The sequence below is a fragment of the Ascidiella aspersa genome, chromosome 2 (assembly GCF_963924565.1).
Source record: "Ascidiella aspersa chromosome 2, kaAscAspe10.2, whole genome shotgun sequence".
Classification (NCBI taxonomy): Eukaryota; Metazoa; Chordata; class Ascidiacea; order Phlebobranchia; family Ascidiidae; genus Ascidiella; species Ascidiella aspersa.
Genome location: NC_139448.1, coordinates 15,145,795 through 15,163,024, shown reverse-complemented (window position 1 = coordinate 15,163,024; position 17,230 = coordinate 15,145,795). Strand labels below are relative to the sequence as shown.

The window sequence follows — 17,230 nt, the reverse complement described above, 5'->3', positions numbered from 1 at the left end:
AACAAGTACTAGCGCTTTTTGACTCTAAGATTTGTTTACGTAAACCAATTAGAAAAATCGTAACGTGCCTGTCGCATTGGTGTATGACATGGACTTTCCGATCACATTGCCACTACCGTCCACGGCAATGATGGCAACATCATACGGGACTTTAGGGATAAGGTTGCCCAATGTGGTTTGATTAGTGGTGACGTTCTTCGCGTACTCGGTCCCATTAACGGTGTGCTTCACCACAAAAGTCGGTGAGCCTGAAACAGGTTATGTTTGAATCGTCATTCGCGTTAAAAAAACAGGCATTATTAATTATAGTAACGGTGATAAATGACCACCTTCAAGGTTGGGCCATCCCAAGCTGGCAGAAACCGGCGTGGAATCAACAATCTCCAGAACAAAAGTGGTTGGTTTGGTTGCTAAAATAAAAAAAAAGTTTATAGATCTCAAGATAACCAAGTTACAATTTTCAACCGGTAATGTATGAAAACAGGCCAGATAACACTGTTAAACAATACAATTACATATTATAACAGTGCTAACTTATTGACTTGATGGTGGATTGTCCGACCAGAACACCGGATTTTGTGTACGCTTGTACAATTATTTCGTATGGCAGACCGGGCTTTAACTTCTCAACCGTTGTTGTGGTGTTCGGTATTACCGCCTTTTGAATGACTTGTTTAGCAAAGTAGGTAGTGATATTGTACTGCGATGCAACTGTAAGTATTAGAATTTGTTAATGGATTGCTGAAATAGCCAACAGATTTACTCAATCTACATAAAACTTTACCTTTCACCGGTGTCCATTTAGCGGTTGCCGAAGTAGACGTAACGTTGTCGACATTTACATCTATTGGCTCGATATCTTAAGATAAAAAACCAAGACATTTAAAACTCTAACACAATAAGTGAAGACAAATTTCAGTTATTTTAACATAGTTACACTGACCTGTTGCGTTGCTGACAGATTTCGATTGTCCAATGACGACATTATTTTTGTCGAAAGCTGACACGGTGACAATGTAGGGTTCACTTGGTGTTAGGTCTTGGATCGTTGTTGTGTTGGTCGGTACATTTTTAGATGTGTTTTTCCCGTCAAAGTTTACCTCGACAGTATAGTGCGTCGCATCTGGAATGATAAATTATTGTGACGCGATATTTAAAGCACGCTTTTGCGTAAAATGTGACAACACATTTTTAACGTTTTTAAATGCGGTTTGCATATATACTCGATTAGGCATCGGCAGTTACCTGCAACCGGATTCCACTCAGCTTTGGCCGAAACGGGCGAGGTGTTGATAACGCGCAAAGTAAAGACGGTTGGAAGTGTTGCTGCAAACACAGTGCGTTACAAATATAAAGATCTTCATAAAAAAGTAGCATAGAACTTAAATCAAGTTAAAGAATACAACTTACTAAAATTTTGGACAAGCGATTCTCCGACCGTTACAGCCTTGCTCGTCAATGCAGTTAGTTTGACCTCGTATGTTTGGCCCGGTTTTAATCCAGTAAGCGTGGTATTGTTTGCTAACGGATAGGACACCTTGGTCATGTTGCCCTTGGATATCCAGATGTGGTAAGAGGATGCACCTGTTTTAATATAATCGGACGTTAATGGATATCAGAAAATGGAAAACGTGTTAGGTATGATCGTTATTACAAATAAACCAACCGTCAACTGGATTCCATGTCAAAGATGACGTAGTTGATGAAACGTCCGGGATAATAAGCTTCACCCTCTCGATTTCTTAAGAAGCGTTTAAGTAAGTTATTTATTTAATAAAGCACATTTTCTTAAAAAAAATATCGTAATACAATGTTTTGAACATGCCTTTATAAATTCAAAAGACATCCATAAAAGAAAAAAAATATCAAAAAGTGTATTTACCGGTGGTATTCACATACGACTGAGACAGTGCAATCACGATGTCGTCCTGGTCAAGGGCAGCAACAGTGACGTTGTATGGAACAGACGGAATCAGTCCACTAATGGTTGCATTGAAAGTGGTAATATTTTGAACATACTCTCTGCCATCCGTGATGTGTTTTAAAGTGAATTTTACAGCACCTTTTAACAAGTAATCAGTTAGTGTTCGGCTTTAACCACGTTTTACTGACTGGTCTTTACTTACCTTTGACTGGTTCCCACTTTGCCACTGCAGTGACAGGAGAAACATTGACAACATGCAAAGTGATGTTCAGCGGATTTGTAGCTGAAAATTTACAATCAAGTTTAATTTGCTAGCGCTGGGTGGAAACCACGAATAGATTAAAAACACTTACTGAAGGCGTGTAGATCAGAATCACCGACGAGTAAATCCGTTTTGGTGTCGTAAGCCTTGATTTCTGTCAAGTAGGTCCAGCCGGGTTGCAGGTTATTTAACTCTAATTCATTGATCGGCGAATGCTGATCTTCAGAAAAGTTGCCTCGCGAGTAGGTGATCGTGTAGTTAATAGTACCTTCGTTTTGGGTATTTGTTTTAAATAGTTATATAAAAATAATGCATTTCTGATCAACATGAAACTGGGTATTGAGTAAACTTAATCTACAACCTTATGTTTCGATTCTCACACAATAAGAGTTACTGCTAGGTATATACCTGGTATATGAGACCATCCGGCGACTGCTGAAGTCGACGTTATGTCGGAGAATTCAATCAGAATATCATGTAATTCTAAACCAAAAAAATACGTTCGTTACAACCGTCTTACGACTTTTACAAGCTGACGTCCAGTGAAACGCACCACTACGATTTCGGTAGGTGTTCGATATTCCAATCACAATTCCTGTCGCGTCATGTGCGTAAACCGTGACGTTGAACGGGGAATCGGGAACCAGTCGTTCAATTGTTGTTTCGTTGTTCGTAACGTTTTTCTCAAAGTTCTGTCCATTTACCTTGTATTTGACGTTGAAGTATTTCGTACCTAAATAAAGCAATATACCCTTTACATACCTGGGTAACAGAAACTTAAAGACATTCTACAAATATAAACTGATACACGTCTATGTTAAAAAGGTAGGTTAAAGTTTATTTATTGAAACAAAGTCATTATTTAGTTTCGTGAATAGTAATCGACAAACCACCAATATATAATTACCATTCACGTGTTGCCATTTAATTTTAGCAGTCACAGGAGTAACGTCGACAGCGTGTAGAGTGAAATTAGTTGGTTTTATTTCTGCAAAAAAACGTCGAATTGTGGTTATAGCTGTTGTGAGTTATACTTTCGCCTCAAACTAATGTGAAATGCTTACTTAATGTGTTTGGCGGAGACTGTGCAAGTAGCAAACCCGAGTTTGAGTGTGCGTACACTCTTACGGTGTACGTGTATCCCGGTGACAAATTAGAAACATTGGTCTTGTTGCTGCCTACAGTCAAGTTTGTGGTCGTGGCGTTAGTTACTGTGATTGTGTAATTCAGCGCGCCTGCAAATAAAAATAAAAGTCAGGTTTAATTTTCGCATATGAGAAAACGCGTAACAAAAGGAGATGAGCTTACCTTCGACGTTGTTCCAGTCTACTTTTACGGAGGTAAGAGTTACATGTTCCAGTGTGACATTTATTTTTGGGAGTGCTACGTAAAATACAACGCAACGCGTTAAGTTAAGCAATTATTTTGATTTTAGTTATTTTAACCAATGTTTTTTTACGTATTACGGCACTGCGAAAATCGCTTACCATTAACGTTGTAATAAGAAACAGATTTTCCAATAACAACACCATTGTTATCCAATGCGGTAACAGTAACGTTATAGGAGATTCCAGGGATCAAACCGGCAATGGATGTTTGGTTGGTGGTCACGTTTTTAGACCTTGGCAAATCTTTACTCTCATGTTCAACGGTAAACTTAATAGCGCCTACAGAACAAACAAAATATGCATAAAATAACGACGATACAACATAATAGTTCAAAACAACACGAGAAATAATATTCTACCTTTAACTGTACTCCAGGCAACATTGGCCGTTTCGGGTCCAGTGCTGACAATAGACAAAGTGATGTTCACCGGAGTCGTGGCTAAAAAACAATGTGAAATGTTATCAACGTTTCATCTTCTTGAAGTAGAACTCGGGTTTGTAAAGTTCGGAATACAAATTTACTTTGACATAAAAAGAAAACTGTGCATACTTAAGGAATTAAAAGTCGATATTCCAACAACAATATTTGTGTCTGTGAAGGCGGTTATAGTAATGTTGTAGGTTTGTCCTGGTGACAAATCGGTCAGTTTCGCCTTTGGCTCGGTAGTTGGCATGACGAGGGCCGGCAATTTTTCTCTCGAGTATGTTACATTGTAACGACTTGCTCCTAAAAGAAACTTTTATTGTAGCAGTGTAGACTATTTTATGTACTTGCATTTACCAATAAAATATGAGAACACGCGGAAAATAAATTTGTTAACTAAGAATAGTAACACATTATAATATAAAAATGTTCATGCTTTACGGCAAAAAAGCTGATATATCCGGGTTGATTACTATACATTTTACTAATATAGGGTGAACCATAATTACAGAACAAAATAAACCAAGTATTAAACGGCCTGTATATAATCATCTCATCTTACCAAATATATCAATCATCTTACCGAATATATAATATTTCACATATTATAAGTAATCGTTAACAGAAAAGTGGTCACATGTTTTTAAAGCCTCTGCTTTGATCTTTTCTATCCTTAAATCACTTAACAGTCAATCTTGCGCCAATAAAATTCGCCGCATGATAATCAAACTACAAACCGTATACTGGTGTCCATTTCAAATCTGTAGTTGTCGGGGTAATATTGGAAGGAGTCACTTTTATTGGCTGAAGTTCTGTTTTAATCATAATATAAAAACGTTTAAAAAGGGTCAATCTATTAATGCGAATAGACTAATACGAGTTATAACACGCAATGTCGGACGCATGTCGCTATATAAAAAAATAACAGAGACCCATGTCGCTATTTAAAAAAATAACATCCTGGTAATGGTGCAAGTGGAAAATAAGACAACCACTAGATATAAAGTTCGCCTTAAAATATTAACATATTTTTTTTAAGTGTTGTCACAAATACTTTTTATGCCCTACCGAATAGCAACACTTACTTGTTTTGTTGCTGTAAGAAACAGATTTTCCGATCAGGACGTCGTCAGCACTGTAGGCAAGTACGGTAAGATTGTACGACGAGCCCGGGATGAGTCCAGCGATAACTGCAGCGTTGGTTGTCACATTTTGTGAGTAGTTCCTTCCTTCTACTTGGTGTTCGACGACAAAAGTTGAAGAACCTGCAAAACGAATTAGTCTTCATTCGAGTTTCTTGCTTTATTGCAATAGAGATATACAACAAAACAGAAATGCATGATGTTACCTGGTGGAACTGGTGTCCATGTAACGTTTGCGGAAACCGGGGTCGAACCCAGCAGATTGGTATAGATGACCACGGGGCGGGTCGCTAGTAAAATAGAAAGGTTATGAGTACAACATAGACGTCGCTTCGCTGTTCGTGTTATAGCGACCTTTAACTTAAATTTTTGCTAGTAAAGTAACAACAGTTTAAAAAAAACAAATTTTTGATTTTAGCTGATATACGTTGAGACAGTTTTGGAACGAATTGTTCAGTGGAAATTAAATTCTCATTAAGGTCAAAAAATATCCCAGAATGACTGACTCAGTTGAGTTACGCTGGTTTTTCCAAGAACTCTTCCAGTTTCACTGTACGACGTCACAGTAAAAGTGTACGTATGACCCGGTTTCAGTTGCGTTAAAGTCGTAACGTTATCCGGCGACGTCGTTTCTAAGGTGATAGCCTTCCTCGTGTACGTGACGTTGTACTTGGAGGTTCCTTAACGACAAAATTGATGCGAATAAAACATGAGGTAATTGTGGCCAGGACATCGCAGAAAAATATTGATTTATTAAACCTGGAACTCGTGTCCATTTGAGTACTGCGTAAGTTGATGACGCTTCGGCAATGGTGGCGGTCATGTTGAAAAGATCTGGCAAAATCAATAGAAATGTTGGAAATAAAGCTCAAACGTTTTAGGGCATTTTCAGTAAAATAAAAATATTATTAATTTTATTGTTTATATTAAGATATATTTCTGTACTACAGTTGTTGTCATTTATTTATATTGCAAGATAAATCAAGAACCACCAAGTTTAAAAAGATCTAAAACAACTTCATTGTTGTTGGATTTTTGGAAAGTTGTTTTAGCTATTTTAAAAAAATAACATATCAATATATAAATGATTCCAGTAATATATAATATAAAAGATTCTAGTATTTTCTTGTCTAATGCGACGAATGTTACCTGTTCGATCTGTCAATGGATTGGATTTTCCTATCAGTTTTCCGTTTTTATCGTAAGCAAAAACGGTTACATTGAACGGTGTATTTGGCAGAAAATCGCTGATGGTTGTGGTGGTGCCTTCGGTGACATTTTGAGAAATTGGTTTTCCGTCCACGGTGTAAACGACTACAGTATGTGTTGAACCTTTCACATAGAACAAATTGATAAATAGCGTATTAAACAAACAAAAACAATAATATTTCACCAAATATTGATAAAAAAACCTAATAGACATAAAATGGTTTAAATAAAACGTGCGGTTCGTTGCTTCAAAAATCTCTTACCGATTACATTATTCCATTTTAGGTCAGTGGTCACTGCAGTGACATTTTCTATTGTCAGGGAAATGTTCCTCAGAAGGGTAGCTGAAAAAATTTGATGTTACCACATATCGGCCTACATCTTCAATATCGTATCATTGTTATATTTAGCGACAATACTTACTTAGCGCACCGACGGTTGATTCGCCGATTAGAACTCCATCCTTGCTATATGCACTGATTTTCAGCGTAAAAGTTTCAGCAGGGGTCAAATCGTTGAGATTAGTTTTGTTAATGTTACCCGGGAAGACCATGGGAACCGGCGCAAAACTCCGTGTAATGTTATATTGTGAAGCACCTAATGAATGTTATACACGGTAAAGTAAGTATTCGTTTACATAACGATTAGACCAAGTAATATACTAAAGTACCAATAACCGGGGTCCATTCCACAACAGCAGAACTAGGAGTAATCTTCGAGAATAGTATCGTGATGTTTGCGAGTTCTAAGTGAAACAATATATATTTACAAGAATGATGCTTGTACTCAAAAATTTAGTTAAGACAGCTTACCTGTTTTGTTGCTAACAACGACCGATTTACCAATAACGACGCCTTCATTGTTGTAAGCGAATACCGTTACGTTATAAGGTAACTGCGGATTCAAATCACCAATGGTCGTACCGGTGGTGGTGAGATTTTGAGTGTAGGTCGTTCCGCCGATCTCGTGAGTGACAACAAACTTGGCGACACCTGGAGACACAAACACTAACATTACTATAATATGTCGTAACCATACGTTAATAAACTGTAGTATACTCAACGAATTTAAAATTGTAAATGGTTTGTTATATATTAAACAACTTAAAAGTGCATATGGTTGTTATCAGGTTTATTCTATATCTAATACGCTGATATAAGTGCCATGGAAACTTTATTCTTGCCTGGTACGTTATCCCACTTTAAAGTTGCCTCGACAGAATTGATGTTCGTCACATATGTGGTGATGATCGAGAGAGGAGTGGCTAAAATAAAATATTTTTTTTCGTGATCATTTTCGTTACTATGGGATGTGTTCATCGAACAAGATTCCAACAAAATGAATCGCGTTTAGAAGCGGCAAAATTCAATACAAAACTATTAGCAGTTTCAGTGTACGAAATGACCGAAACACAAGTTAAATTTATCGATTTGGGAAATCAGTTAAACTGTTTGAACTTACTAAAGGGTTTAAGCGTTGATTCGCCCACGAGCACACCAGAGGAGGAATATGCCCGTATATATATTATATAGGTGCGAACGGGAAGCAACTGATTTAGCTTTGTCTGATTGGTGGATGATCCGATGAAGCGAGGCACACCCTTGTTTGTGATGGTGACGTTATATCCCGTTGCGCCTAAAAAAGCATATTTTTACGAAGTGATTTTTTTTCAAAAGTGAAAGCAACGGGACAACGTCATCTTATCACTAGTTTTTTTGCTCTTGACTCACTGTGTATGACTTATCCCAAACCTAATTTAAGCCTATTGTTCAATATCTGAACAAATGTATTGCAACATAATTTTACAAATATCTGTGTAACCTGGAATGGAGTTCCATTTAATAGTAGCTGTTGAGGACGTTTGGTTCGCAACCTGAACTGTTATTGGTTGTAGATCTGTTTCGCGACGAAAACATAAACACGATTTTACTATTTGGGATATATAGTAATTAAACAAAAAAAATCTTTCTTAGTGCCAAGTAATAATATGTTTTTTACTACGGAACTTTAACTCAAGTACCTTTTTGACAACAACTAGCTAACAAAATGCCCAGCATCACCTGTCTCGTGGCGGTAGGTGTTTGACTTGCCCATGACAAGACCGGCTGCATCATAAGCGTAAACGGTTATGTTAAAAGGAGAGTTTGAAACAAATCGGTTAATGGTCGTCTTGGTTCTCGTCGTGTTGATGGAGTATGGTTCACCGTTCGCTCGGTACTTGACAATGAAGTACTTGGAACCTACAGCAAAACCGTGTTACTCGATTTTCTTTAAATCGAGTATACATGTTGGTACCCGGTCGGTTTAATACTATTATAAAAAGTTGTTTATTAACTTTCTGAAAGGCCATGAAAGACATTTAATATGATACCCAAGTATTTAAAAAACCACACTACGTTTGAATAGGACACATACAAACCTTCAACATTATGCCATACAGCATCGGCTTCCAGTGGATCAATTCTAACCACCGAAAGAGTAATATTGACGGGCAGTGTTGCTGAAAAGGTACAGGGGGTGTTAAAAAGGTGGAAACCATCTTAATATACAACCTGTCATTCTAAAACACATACTAAATTTAAGTCTAAGAAACTTCCTATCATAATCCATGGTAAAAACGAACGCTTATATAATTCAAACAAATTGTGTTGTAAGCGTAACTTACTGATTGGTTGGTCATCAGAATCGCCTATAAGTATGACAGCTCTAGTATATGCCTGAACATGCATGATATAGGTCCAGCCTGGATTTAACTCATCTAAAGTGGTCTTGTTAATGTAGCTTTCAAAATATTTGGTTTTATTTTGAGTGGTAGTCGACACGTTGTACAAAAATGCACCTGAAACAGCAAAGACGCACTATGTCGCGCAAGCTGGAAACATACAATATATTTTCGAAGAACTAAAAACATGTATACTATAATATTTTGTTTTGTTAAATTGTAAATATACCAGATAACAATGTAGCCTTGTAATAGTAAAAACTTTGAAAATTGTACCTAAACTACATTCTATGATCAGCAACGTAAAGCTGCTATTGGAGTATTCTACAAAATATGAGGTATAGTTTAGTTTACTTACCTTCTACAGGAGTCCACTCAAAAGCAATCGATGTGGTTGTTACTTTGGTGTAAACGATAGTTATATTATAAAGGTCTGCAACGAAAACAAAAGAAAACTATCTTTTTGGAAAATTTGTACACGCTTATGCAAAACATTAACAATAACGAATTTTAAGTAACAAAAGCTGGAAATTGATTTAAATTGCAGAAAAACACTTCACGACCTATGACCCGCGAACCTCTTGTAGGTGGGCCGTACCACTTTAAGTTTGTTTTTCCCTATTAAAAGCTATAAGCTGTTCGAACATATAAGTAATACATTTTTGTGGTTTTGTATTGCTTGAGTATTGTTTAGCGATAAACATTTTTAATATTTAGTCATTATTGTGGTATGATATGATTCCCTTTTTTACAATACAGTCAATCCCTGCATATTTGGAGCAAAAAGTGTTAAATAGATATTTTCGAATATCTTAAATTCACGTCTTTTTGTGTTTATTTTTTCCGCCTTATAGTGGGCACTGAAATAAATTCTTGGTAAAAGTGGGCTGTGATGTTAAAACATTAATCAGCACTGTTAAGGAAAATGTGAAATGTTACCTGTTTTACTGGTATAAGTTGGAGAAATGCCAACTTTAACGTTTTTCTTGTTATATGCTACCACTGAAACGTTATATGGAACCGTTGGTTGTAGGTTATTAATTGTGGAAGTCGTTGTGGTTGAGTTATATTGTTGAACGCGACCTTGCACGAAGTACTTAAAGATGTAGTATGTGGCGTCTGAAAACATACAAAGGGCTTAAAAATCGACAAAAACTCGGTAGGGTAGGGGGTACTTTTTTTAAACTCCCGTGTTTCCAGTAGCCTAATTAAACATTTTGTGTTAAACATACCGTGGCTTGCTGACAGACAAAACAAAGGACTGTGAACAGTTAACAGCATATAAATCACAACAACATATAATTACTGTGTACGGCGACACGCATTGTAGAGATTTAAGAAGCGAAGAGACTTACTACTGATATTCAAATCAATAGCAAACACGATGTGAGAATGTTCACTTACTTATTACATAGGTGCATGTCCAACGAGCAGACACTGGACTCAAGTTAATGCCAGTCATTGTAATGTTCATCGGTTGGTCGGCTGTAAATCAATTAACCCACAATTCAGATTTCAGTTTATATTAAATGAAGTAACCAATTAACCATTATGTTCATTGCTTTTATGTTAGATCGAGAGAACCTACACTTCGATCTCCAATTTTTCTACAACAATTTGGCAATTGGTTAAAATGAAGGACTATTTAATTGCTGTACCATTTTTTAATTGAACGCACAGCAGGTCACAAATCAAATAAAGCAAACGCGAGTTCGAGACAACTGGCTTAATGCTGTTGACATTCTTACCTGTCTTAGCTTGTGAAACGTAAACAGGTACACTGTATTGATCCAAAACATGGGTTGTAGCAACAATATGGTATAATGTTGATGGAGTGAGATGGTTGAACGAAACATTCGCACTTTCGTTAACATCCGACTTGTTCACCTTGAACGTGTAATCCCATATTTTCAGTAAATGTACAAATAACTGCACATTTTGCAAACTACTATCTTACCCGCTTTACTTCGATGATATGAGATTTATTGGAGAGTGGAGCAATGCTAATCAAGTAGTATTGGAGGTTTCCTTTAGCCTTTCCAAAATTGACATCAATGGTAGTTGGGCCTTCGTGTAGTAGATTCAACCAGGCAACGGGATTAGGTTCTAAGAGTTATAAAAACCAACTCGTTTTTGGACACAAAATCTTGGTATTATATGCTCTCTATCTCACAGCAAGTTTAAGTCTTGCGTAAATCTGCCATAACTAAACTGCGCAACAATACAACACTATACTTACTAGTAGCTTGACGAATTTGAATAAACTCAGTTTTAAATCCGTTAATAACAGCCAATAAGCGAATTGTGTATATTGTTCCGGGCTGCAGTCCGGTCAAAGGCGCCGTGCTGGACATTACATTAAGTTCTTTAACCAAATTTGAATTCCCACTTGTAACGTCACGGCGAACAATATGGTTTGGAACAAAAATGTAAAGTATGTAACCCTGCAAAAAATATGGGACTCAAAATTCCTTAATAAATAGGAAATTTCATGATATGAACAGTTTGACCACTCTATTGTGGTGTTAAATGTATCAAAAGTAAGGTAGATGAAACACAATCAAGACTACTATAATAACGACAAGTTGGAGGGTGAAAAATATCATGTCAAGAATAATTCCTGCTTGAAATGTTTTTCCGTTTAAAACTAACCTCTGATCCAAGCACGGGTGACCAGTCCAAGATAAACGAAGTTAGAGTGACGTTAGATGCTGTGATGTATTCCGGCTTTGGGATTCCAGCTAAATAGGTTGTACAGGAATATAAACCGAACGAAGTAGAACAATTCAGCTACGACAAAAGGCAATACTTACTCGTCGAAACTTGCGTGTTAATCGCCGAACCTTGTATGTTTTTCAAAAAGGGTTTAATGGAAACATTATAGTTGTGCAATGGTCCCAACCCTTTGGTAAATGTCACATTGTAAATCTGTGGTAACATAAAAAAGTAAAGCCTTAGGAAAAAACAAAATATAGCACACAAAATACATAAAACTTACCGAATAGCGCTATAAACATTTGAACAAAACATTCACACGCTAACTAAGATGTGTAAGTAAGTAAATATTTCTAGTTCAGAAATATGTAATATTTTGTTTGGAAATACGTAATATAAGCGTTTCGAAATACGTACAGTTTGATTGGATCGACTGTTTAGCTCGATTGTTTCCAAAACGGAAGGAGGAATTTGCAATTCATCAGATATTTTCAGAACGAATTTGTCAGCAGGCAAAAGCTGCTTAAACACCACATAAACTTCCATATATGTTGAACCAGTTTCGATAAGAACAATAGAGGTTTCTACATGGATATAAAAATCAAAGTAAGTTAAAATTATTGACAATAACAAGCGAACAGCAAGTCGTAAACCTAGTAAATTAAAAATATGAAACATAATCTGTTACAGCCATCATGCAAACAATCTATCTACAAACAATCTATCTACAAACAAGTGACACTGAAACATGCAACTATAAAAACTAATACACACTACCTTCATGCAAAATGCTTGTTGGGGTAACAGTGAATTCGGACGTCCTAAAATGAGAAGTTAGCGGCAGTGATGACCAGGAAGTGGAGTTCAATGCATGATGAATAAGACTTGAAGAGGATTCGTGCGGAACAGTTGTAGTTAAACTCGAGGACGAAAAAGAGGAGGAAAGATTTAAAGTAAAGTTCGACAAGGATGAGAACGGCGGCAGGGTAGTTTCATTCGACTGTGTAGATGGATGCAATGAAGGAAACAAAACACGGCCAATTGTGCTTTGGTTAACTTCAGAAAAAAAGGGAGTTGATAAAGGTACTAAACCGGTAACAGCAGTCGAGTTTTGGAAACCAGTATTTGTAGTGACATACTCGGGAATAACGGAAGACAACTCAGCTATTGAAGTGTTAAATCCACTTAAAGTGTAAGTTTTAGTGGTACCAGATGAAGCTTGTGATACCAAAGCATCAACCGTTGGTGAAGATGTTACTGCAACACCAGGGGTTGTGACCGCACCAGAAGTAATATCTGTTGAAACTTCAGTTCCAGCCGTAACAAATGTCGGTTGCGATACCAAAGCATCAACCGTTGTTGAAGATATTACTGCAACACCAGTGACATCACCAGAGGTAATTCCAGTTGAACCACCAGTTCCAATGATACCAGATGTTGTTTGCATTACCAAAGCATCAACCGTCGTTGAAGATGTTACTTTAACACCAGAGGTTGTGACATCACCAGCGGAAATTCCAGTTGAAATACCAGTTCCAGTGGTACCAAATGTTGGTTGTGATACTAAAGCATCAACAGTTGGTGAAGATGTTACTGCAACACCAGGGGTTGTTACCGCACCAGAGGTAATTCCAGTTGAAACACCAGTTCCAGTGGTACCAGATGTTGGTTGCGATACTAAAGCGTCAACAGTTGGTGAAGATGTCACTGCAACACCAGGGGTTGTGACGGCACCCGCGGGAATTCCAGTGGTAACTTGAGTTCCAGTGCTACCAGATGTTTGTTGCGTTGCTAAAGTATCAACAGTTGGTGAAGATGTTACTGCAACACCAGGGGTTGTGACATCACCAGAGGTAATTCCAGGAGAAACGTCAGTTCCAATGGTACCAGATGTTGGTTGCGTTGCTAAAGCATCAACTGTTGGTGAAGATGTTACTGCAACACCAGGGGTTGTCACCGCACCAGAGCTAATTCCCGTTGAAACACCAGTTCCAATGGTACCAGATGTTGGTTGCGTTGCTAAAGCATCAACTGTTGGTGAAGATGCTACTGCAACACCAGGAGTTGTCACCGCACCAGAGGTAATTCCAGTTGAAATACCAGTTCCAGTGGTACCAGATGTTGGTTGCGATACTAAAGCGTCAACCGTTGGTGAAGATGTTATTGCAACACCAGGGGTTGTGACATCACCAGAGGAAATTCCAGTTGAAACATCAGTTTCAGTGGTACCAAATGTTGGTTGCGTTGCTAAAACATCAACCGTTGGTGAAGATGTTACTGCAACACCAGGGGTTGTGACTGCATGCGCGGAAATTGCAGGTGAAACTTCAGTTCCAGTGGAACCAGATGTTGGTTGCGTTGCTAAAGCATCAACTGTTGGTGAAGATGTTACTGCAACACCAGGGGTTGTGACCGCACCAGAGGTAATTCCAGGTGAAACGTCAGTTCCAGTGGTACCAGATGTTGGTTGCGTTGCTAAAGCATCAACCGTTGGTGAAGATGTTACTGCAACACCAGGGGTTGTGACTGCACCCGCAAAAATTCCAGTTGTAACTTGAGTTCCAGTGGAACCAGATGTTGATTGCGTTGCTAAAGCATCAACCGTTGGTGAAGATGTTACTTCAACACCAGGGGTTGTGACCGCACCAGAGCTAATTCCAGTCGAAACTCCAGTTCCAGTGGTACCAGATGTTGTTTGCGATACTAAAGCATCAACTGTTGGTGAAGATGTTACTGCAACACCAGGGGATGTGACCGCACCAGAGGTAATTCCAGGTGAAACGTCAGTTCCAGTGGTACCAGATGTTCGTTGCGTTGCTAAAGCATCAACCGTTGGTGAAGATGTTACGACAACACCAGGGTTTGTGACTGCACCCGCAGAAATTCCAGTTGTAACTTGAGTTCCAGTGGAACCAGATGTTGATTGAGTTGCTAAAGCATCAACCTTTGGTGAAGATGTTACTGCAACACCAGGAGTTGTGACTGCACCCGCGGAAATTCCAGTTGTAACTTGAGTTCCAGTGGTATCAGATGTTGGTTGCGTTGCTAAAGCATCAACCGTTGGTGAAGATGTTAATGCAACATCAGGGGTTGTGACATCACCAGAGGTAATTCCAGTTGAAACACCAGTTCCAGTGGTACCAGATGTTGATTGCTTTGCTAAAGCATCAACTGTTGGTGAAGAAGTTACTGCAACACCAGGAGTTGTCACAGAACCAGAGGTAATTCCAGTTGAAACATCAGTTTCAGTGGTACCAGATGTTGGTTGCGTTGCTAAAGCATCAACCGTTGGTGAAGATGTTACTGCAACACCAGGGGTTGTGACTGCACCCGCGGAAATTGCAGGTGAAACGTCAGTTCCAGCGGAACCAGATTTTGGTTGCGTTGCTAAAGCATCAACTGTTGGTGAAGATGGTACTGCAACACCAGGGGTTGTGACCGCACCAGAAGTAATTCCAGGTGAAACGTCATTTCCAGTGGTACCAGATGTTGGTTGCGTTGCTAAAGCATCAACCGTTGGTGAAGATGTTACTGCAACACCAGGGGTTGTGACTGCACCCGCAGAAATTCCAGTTGTACCTTGAGTTCCAGTGGAACCAGATGTTGATTGCGTTGCTAAAGCATCAACCGTTGGTGAAGATGTTACTGCAACACCAGGGGTTGTAAACGCACCAGAGCTAATTCCAGTTGAAACTCCAGTTCCAGTGGTACCAGATGTTGGTTGCGTTGATAAAGCATCAACCGTTGGTGAAGATGTAACTACAACACCAGGGGTTGTGACCGCACCAGAGCTAATTCCAGTTGAAACTCCAGTTCCAGTGGTACCAGATGTTGGTTGCGTTGCTAAAGCATCAACCGTTGGTGAAGATGTTACTGCAATACCAGGGGTTGTGACTGCACCCGCAGAAATTCCAGTTGTACCTTGAGTTCCAGTGGAACCAGATGTTGGTTGCGATACTAAAGAATCAACTGTTGGTGAAGATGTTACTGCAACACCAGGGGTTGTGACCGCACCAGAGATAATTCCAGGTAAAACGACAGTTCCAGTGGTACCAGATGTTGGTTGCGTTGCTAAAGCATCAACCGTTGGTGAAGATGTTACTACAACACCAGGGGTTGTGACTGCACCCGCAGAAATTCCAGTTGAAACATCAGATTCAGTGGTACCAGATGTTGGTGGCGTTGCTAAAGCATCAACTGTTGGTGAAGATGTTACTGCAACACCAGGGCTTGTCACCGCACCAGAGCTAATTCCAGTTGAACCAATGGTACCAGATGTTGGTTGCGTTGCTAAAGCATCAACTGTTGGTGAAGATGTTACTGCAACACTAGGAGTTGTCACCGCACCAGAGCTAATTCCAGTTGAAACTCCAGTTCCAGTGGTACCAGATGTTGGTTTTGTTGCTAAAGCATCAACTGTTGGTGAAGATGTTACTGCAACACTATGAGTTGTCACCGCACTAGAGCTAATTCCAGTTGAAACTCCAGATCCAGTGGTATCAGATGTTGGTTGCGTTGCTAAAGCATCAACCGTTGGTGAAGATGCTACTGCAACACCAGGGGTTGTGACAGCACCAGAGGTAATTCCAGGTGAAACGTCAGTTCCAGTGGTACCAGATGTTGGTTGGGTTGCTAAAGCATCAACAGTTGGTGAAGATGTTACTGCAACACCAGGGGTTGTGACTGCACCCGTAGAAATTCCAGTTGTAACTTGAGTTCTAGTGGAACCAGATGTTGATTGCGTTGCTAAAACATCAACCGTTGGTGAAGATGTTACTGCAACACCAGGAGTTGTGACTGCACCCGCGGAAATTCCAGTTGTAACTTGAGTTCGAGTGGAACCAGATGTTGACTGCGTTGCTAAAGCATCAACCGATGGTGAAGATGTTACTGCAACACTAGGAGTTGTCACTTCACCAGAGCTAATTCCAGTTGAAACTCCAGTTCCAGTGGTACCAGATGTTGATTGCGACGCTAAAGCATCAATTGTTGAAGAAGATGTTACTGCAACACCAGGGGTTGTGACCGCACCAGAGGTAATTACAGGTGAAACGCCAGTTCCAGTGGTACCAGATGTTGATTGCGTTGCTAAAGCATCAACTGTTGGTGAAGATGTTACTGCAACACCAGGAGTTGTCACCACACCAGAGGTAATTCCAGGTGAAACGTCAGTTCCAGTGGTACCAGATGTTGGTTGCGTTGCTAAAGCATCAACCGTTGGTGAAGATGTTACTGCAACACCAGGGGTTGTGACTGCACCCGCGGAAATTCCAGTTGTAACTTGAGTTCCAGTGGTACCAGATGTTGGTTGCGTTGCTGAAGCTTCAACCGTTGGTGAATATGTTACTGCAACACCAGGGGTTGTGACCGCACCAGAGGTAATCCCAGGTGAAACGTCAGTTCCAGTGGAAACAGATGTTGGTTGCGTTGCTAAAGCATCAAC

The 17,230-nt window shown here is 39.2% G+C and overlaps 1 protein-coding gene across 1 annotated transcript in view; it reads right to left on the bottom strand.

Annotated features, from left to right (window-relative positions):
* The window catches only part of LOC146163904 (uncharacterized), a 98,544-nt gene that overhangs the window by 65,268 nt on the left and 16,046 nt on the right, over positions 1 to 17,230 (bottom strand). Inside the window, exons 4-48 of the mRNA XM_083380628.1 lie at positions 12,565 to 16,989; positions 12,205 to 12,371; positions 11,886 to 12,000; positions 11,725 to 11,813; positions 11,312 to 11,516; positions 11,030 to 11,178; positions 10,821 to 10,959; positions 10,477 to 10,557; positions 10,012 to 10,191; positions 9,431 to 9,505; positions 9,016 to 9,189; positions 8,770 to 8,850; positions 8,411 to 8,590; positions 8,172 to 8,246; positions 7,812 to 7,985; positions 7,534 to 7,614; positions 7,163 to 7,342; positions 7,021 to 7,095; positions 6,774 to 6,947; positions 6,614 to 6,694; positions 6,291 to 6,473; positions 5,901 to 5,975; positions 5,648 to 5,821; positions 5,348 to 5,431; positions 5,085 to 5,264; positions 4,737 to 4,811; positions 4,126 to 4,302; positions 3,934 to 4,014; positions 3,674 to 3,853; positions 3,495 to 3,569; positions 3,251 to 3,421; positions 3,094 to 3,174; positions 2,740 to 2,919; positions 2,595 to 2,669; positions 2,278 to 2,454; positions 2,127 to 2,207; positions 1,883 to 2,062; positions 1,667 to 1,741; positions 1,411 to 1,584; positions 1,246 to 1,326; positions 944 to 1,123; positions 785 to 859; positions 535 to 711; positions 330 to 410; positions 69 to 248 (exon numbers count right to left, since the gene is read on the bottom strand). Of these exons, the coding sequence (XP_083236754.1) occupies positions 69 to 248; positions 330 to 410; positions 535 to 711; positions 785 to 859; positions 944 to 1,123; positions 1,246 to 1,326; positions 1,411 to 1,584; positions 1,667 to 1,741; positions 1,883 to 2,062; positions 2,127 to 2,207; positions 2,278 to 2,454; positions 2,595 to 2,669; positions 2,740 to 2,919; positions 3,094 to 3,174; positions 3,251 to 3,421; positions 3,495 to 3,569; positions 3,674 to 3,853; positions 3,934 to 4,014; positions 4,126 to 4,302; positions 4,737 to 4,811; positions 5,085 to 5,264; positions 5,348 to 5,431; positions 5,648 to 5,821; positions 5,901 to 5,975; positions 6,291 to 6,473; positions 6,614 to 6,694; positions 6,774 to 6,947; positions 7,021 to 7,095; positions 7,163 to 7,342; positions 7,534 to 7,614; positions 7,812 to 7,985; positions 8,172 to 8,246; positions 8,411 to 8,590; positions 8,770 to 8,850; positions 9,016 to 9,189; positions 9,431 to 9,505; positions 10,012 to 10,191; positions 10,477 to 10,557; positions 10,821 to 10,959; positions 11,030 to 11,178; positions 11,312 to 11,516; positions 11,725 to 11,813; positions 11,886 to 12,000; positions 12,205 to 12,371; positions 12,565 to 16,989 (10,152 nt within the window). The remainder of the gene's footprint in view (positions 1 to 68; positions 249 to 329; positions 411 to 534; positions 712 to 784; positions 860 to 943; positions 1,124 to 1,245; positions 1,327 to 1,410; positions 1,585 to 1,666; positions 1,742 to 1,882; positions 2,063 to 2,126; positions 2,208 to 2,277; positions 2,455 to 2,594; positions 2,670 to 2,739; positions 2,920 to 3,093; positions 3,175 to 3,250; positions 3,422 to 3,494; positions 3,570 to 3,673; positions 3,854 to 3,933; positions 4,015 to 4,125; positions 4,303 to 4,736; positions 4,812 to 5,084; positions 5,265 to 5,347; positions 5,432 to 5,647; positions 5,822 to 5,900; positions 5,976 to 6,290; positions 6,474 to 6,613; positions 6,695 to 6,773; positions 6,948 to 7,020; positions 7,096 to 7,162; positions 7,343 to 7,533; positions 7,615 to 7,811; positions 7,986 to 8,171; positions 8,247 to 8,410; positions 8,591 to 8,769; positions 8,851 to 9,015; positions 9,190 to 9,430; positions 9,506 to 10,011; positions 10,192 to 10,476; positions 10,558 to 10,820; positions 10,960 to 11,029; positions 11,179 to 11,311; positions 11,517 to 11,724; positions 11,814 to 11,885; positions 12,001 to 12,204; positions 12,372 to 12,564; positions 16,990 to 17,230) is intronic.